Source organism: Amblyomma maculatum, chromosome 3 (assembly GCF_055883805.1).
Source record: "Amblyomma maculatum isolate TAMU_Amacu chromosome 3, ASM5588380v1, whole genome shotgun sequence".
In the NCBI taxonomy this organism is placed as follows: Eukaryota; Metazoa; Arthropoda; class Arachnida; order Ixodida; family Ixodidae; genus Amblyomma; species Amblyomma maculatum.
The window spans coordinates 219103162-219107385 of NC_139346.1; the positions used below are offsets into that span (position 1 = coordinate 219103162).

The 4224-nt window shown below is 46.2% G+C and overlaps 1 protein-coding gene across 1 annotated transcript in view; it reads left to right on the forward strand.

Annotated features, from left to right (window-relative positions):
• The first annotated feature begins 486 nt into the window (after window positions 1–486).
• Window positions 487–4224, forward strand: part of LOC146197739 (cation-dependent mannose-6-phosphate receptor-like) — an 80640-nt gene continuing 76902 nt past the window's right edge. Inside the window, exons 1-2 of the mRNA XM_084596511.1 lie at window positions 487–668; window positions 3171–3364. Coding sequence (XP_084452637.1) covers window positions 550–668; window positions 3171–3364 — 313 coding nt within the window. The 5' untranslated portion in view covers window positions 487–549. The remainder of the gene's footprint in view (window positions 669–3170; window positions 3365–4224) is intronic.

Sequence of the window (4224 nt, forward strand, 5' to 3'; positions counted from 1 at the left end):
GAAAAAAAAAAAAAGAATATAGGCAGATGGTCGCTTAAATCAAATATGAGTACACGTGACAAAACCTTTGATGAATCATGATTTGTAACGCACAAACCTAATAATGAGTCTCTCTTTTAAGATATTCTTGTTGGTGACTGAATACCCTTTGCGAAAACCTGCTTGATCGTTTGGTTGATTGAAATTTAAAGTTGACCTGCGAGGCAATAGAGGCACAATTTACCAGGTTTGTGATAAGGCGATTAGCAAAGTGCACGAAAAAGGGCGTCGTCCCTTGAGACTTTTCAGGGCGCATGCATGAGCTACCGCTCAGAGTTCTACGCCGTCTTTCTCGAGAAACGGAGACGCTCCTGGAGGCGCCACCGATCCCAGAGCCAATGCTCCCTTCCCCGATTAGATAACTCGTCGTCTCGAGCACACCTCGATAACATTGTATAAAGGCAAAGTATGTATCCAATCTGTAGCTCGAATCAGTTGCCTCGGCTTAGTTGGTCCCGACGGCGAGCGCATCACCGCATTCCCACCCCCAACCGTGGGTGCGAACAGAAAATGGCTAAAACGAAAGCCACGGGGTTTCGAATCTTCTGCTGGCTCACAGCGTCGCTCATCGCCGCGGGAGACGGGCCTTGCGAAATTAGCGGTGGCTACAACTACAAGAGGCTATCCACGTGAGCACATTTCGAGCTTTTCTGCGACGTTTCGGGTGAAGAGCTCCCAGAGATTTTGTCCAAACTGAACGCAATGAAGTGGCAGTGGAAGCTATGGCGATTCCCCTCTCCCCCTTCCCTCACGGCACGAATGAGGTGCCCACCTGAACACATTTATACGATCCCTTGCCTGTCTCTCCGTACATTTTCTTTTATCTCATGATCGCGCCGAGAAAACTATTGAGAGCTTCGACTTCCGGTTCACTCTAGTTGTATAGTCTCATGCTACAAAGCATACATTTCTTAATTTTCAATGCATGGTTCACGAGGGCGACGGGAGCGCTGCTATCTCAAAAGGTTCTGTGTCTGAAGGTCTCGACCGAAAAGTTTCGCTTTTTGTCAAAAATGGATGAAGAGCGCTTGTCCGTGTCTTCTTTCATGTGAATGTGTTGTTAGCACTTCGTCCATTTAAAAAAAAAAAAAAAAAAAAAAAAAAACGCTGCACCAGCTGGCTCAGCAAAAGGTCCTTCTTAAAAGCTTCGCGTTCGAGGCAAAGCTAAACGTTGAACAGCTCCGTCTTCTGTACAAGAAATGCTGCTCTTCCAAGAAGGGGGTGTTGTTACCTATCGCTAAGGATGTGCATTTTTTTACTTCGCAGATAACTGAGGCACTTTCGTTTTACGGAAACACGGGACTATCATGTTGTCAAACGAAATCCTATACACAGTCCATTTGAGCCACAGCCGCTGCAGCATCGCACTTTGTTCCGAACAATAAAATTAGACTTTCCAATAGCAGCATTGAGGACGCGATCGTAGAGGCGGCGCAGTCAGCCCGTCCATTTTATTCGCGAATGACACCTATAAATTCTTGCTTGCCTTTTGGAGAGTAGCGTGCCATCCACAGGCCGAACAGATCGAAGTCAAGCAGCCAAAAATAAGTTATTCTGAGCTTCACTTTTTGTCCCGATGAGTGCAGTATTTTAAATACTGGCGTTCTCGGGCCTTCTCTATTTTTTTACGCACATCTAACTTTAGCGAGAGTGTGCAGCCGCATTTAGATTAATTTGTAGTCTGCTGCTCGACTGAGACCAGAGCTATGGTAAATTGTGGTCATTCCTTTCATTTTCCTTCGCGTTATATTTTCAGACTTGAACGGCTATGTAGGCATTTATTCTTGTGATTTTTCGCTCACAACGCCGACGGACGGCCGCCAACGCGGCTTTTAACTCTGCCACCATGTTAAATCATGGGCTCCGACAGGTGAAATGGCGGTGCACTGACAGTTGTCGGGTGGTGTGACATCGCGAGACCATATGTAATAGCGGCCGAACTGGCAGGAGCTGCCAACTTGGGCTTCACCTTTGAAATGGGAGATTGGAATCCTTCGATCCCAAGTCAGACAAGCTGTGCCTAGGCGTTTTGTTAAAGCGTGGACCTATGTCTATGTAGATAGCCTTTCACCAACGTTCTAGATATCTGTTCTCGAATTTGCTTTCGTAAAAAACAACCAGGACCCTCCAGGTTGGTGCTTAGAAACAGATACTGACCCTCCTTCCACGAGAACTTGTGCAACGCACATTCAATATTACACGCGTACAAAGAGTTTGTTAGTCCAAAGTTTAGGGGACTCCCCGAAGGAGGTTGTGGTGGTGGTGAAACTTTATTACCAGCGGATACAGGAGCGACCCGAATGGCCGACCACCGCTTAAACGACGGCCACTATCCCTTGGGCAGCGACGGCATTTTCAGCCAGCTGGAAAAGCTCGACCTGTGTCCCCGCTTGGGGGATAAGCCTCCCAGTGATCACAGTAGCGTATGAAGTGGCTCGCGGGTAGGGACTGTACAGTTACAGAACATATGATTTAGATCGGCTTTGGTAGCGCAATTTTTGTATTTGTCTGACCTTCCGAATTAAGCTGCATAATTATTGATTTAGATATAGTTTGAAGTTTAAGCCAGGGTGACCTGGTGTTTGGAGAGCGTTTTGTCTGCAGGGATGAATCTGAGTCTGGCTGCTGGATTTCTTTATAAGAAGACAACCTGTCCATGCCGGATAAACCTGGCCATGCTGTATGGTAAAACTTCAGACATTCGACATATGCTCTAATGTCGCGTTTCTGATCACACGCGATGGTCGTGACGTTTGCTTGTTGCAGAATCGCATTGTATTCGATGATAAGAGACGGATATGCTGACTATCCAACAAACCTGACTCGTGACAAAATAGGAATCAGCCCTGTACATTTTGTATGTACAGGTGCGGAGAAAAGTAAACACAGCACGTCATTTCCTTCTAATATTTTTCACCTCTTACCTGGCAGTAGTAGTATGTGCATGTTGGATAGATGCCAGTGCGCTTTCACTTGGACAAATGAAGTTTTCTTATGCACCCTTACAGAAAGCGGGATTGCAAATTAGAATGGAAACGCATGCTCCGTTTACTTATGTCAGTGCCTATACCAACCAACGTAAACATTTCAACGCGTAATTTCTGGCTCCAACTCTTTCCTACATTTTTCAGTACCACGTGGTTCATGGCCATTCAAGGCATTGGCCCCTGCGTCACTCTAGGGGCCACAAATTGTTCATGGACATTGAGATTCTGCGGCGACGGCAAATTGCCGATGCCGCCTTGCGGCCAAGACACGGTGTGCGAGACCTACGCGCCGAGCAAATACCAGACCATTGGCCACTTTAGGACTTTGGTACCAAACGGTAAGAATGCCGCCTTACCTTCCTCCAGCTAAGCAGCCTTGTCGCTTGTATACTTGCATGGTCAGGTACACGGCACCGTTGTAGGTTTCACAACGACCCCCCCCCCCCCCCCCCCACCAACCCATTTTGCATGACAACAGTTGACGGCGAGGTAGCGGAGAGAGAAAGTCGCCGAGACTAGACAAATTAAAATTTGTTATGAGTATTGGTTGGGCGCAGCGGTTTAAGCAAAAGTAAAAGCGACCAAACATTCGTCTAGTTAATTTTTCGAAATTCGTTTTTAACAAAAGATTCATAGGGCACTTTGACGACCTAAAGTGGGCTGAGGCGAAAGCCCGTTGCGCAATTGTGACGTCATTGCGCGTGTGCAGTTGTTGTGGCTACTAGGTGTCGGTTGAGGTTTGCGCACGAGGACACTGAGCATGCGCAGTGCGTGCGTTTGAGATGTCTCAAAGCTTATTAATTAACTAGATTTGACTAATTAGTTAACCATCATTGAATGATTGACTAATTTAGTAAATACCATTCACTAATAAACTAATTATCGTTAACTAATGTTCATACATCTACTACATGATTGATTGATTGATTGATTGGTTGATTGATTGATTAGCTATCAGTACTGAAACCATCCTGATCCTTCTGAAGCTGCGGTGGACGCACGGACACGCCGGCGAGTTGACTCATAAGACATGAAAGGCTTTTGCCCTAAAAAAGATAGCATTTTTGCATGCAGCTAGCTGGCAATCGAACAGGAGTTACTCAGTAAAAGAAAGGAATGACGTACCGTTGGATTAAATAGCGTAGCTGTGCATTTTGAGCTGTCGTTGCATTACCCTACACACATCTGTAGCTGGGAC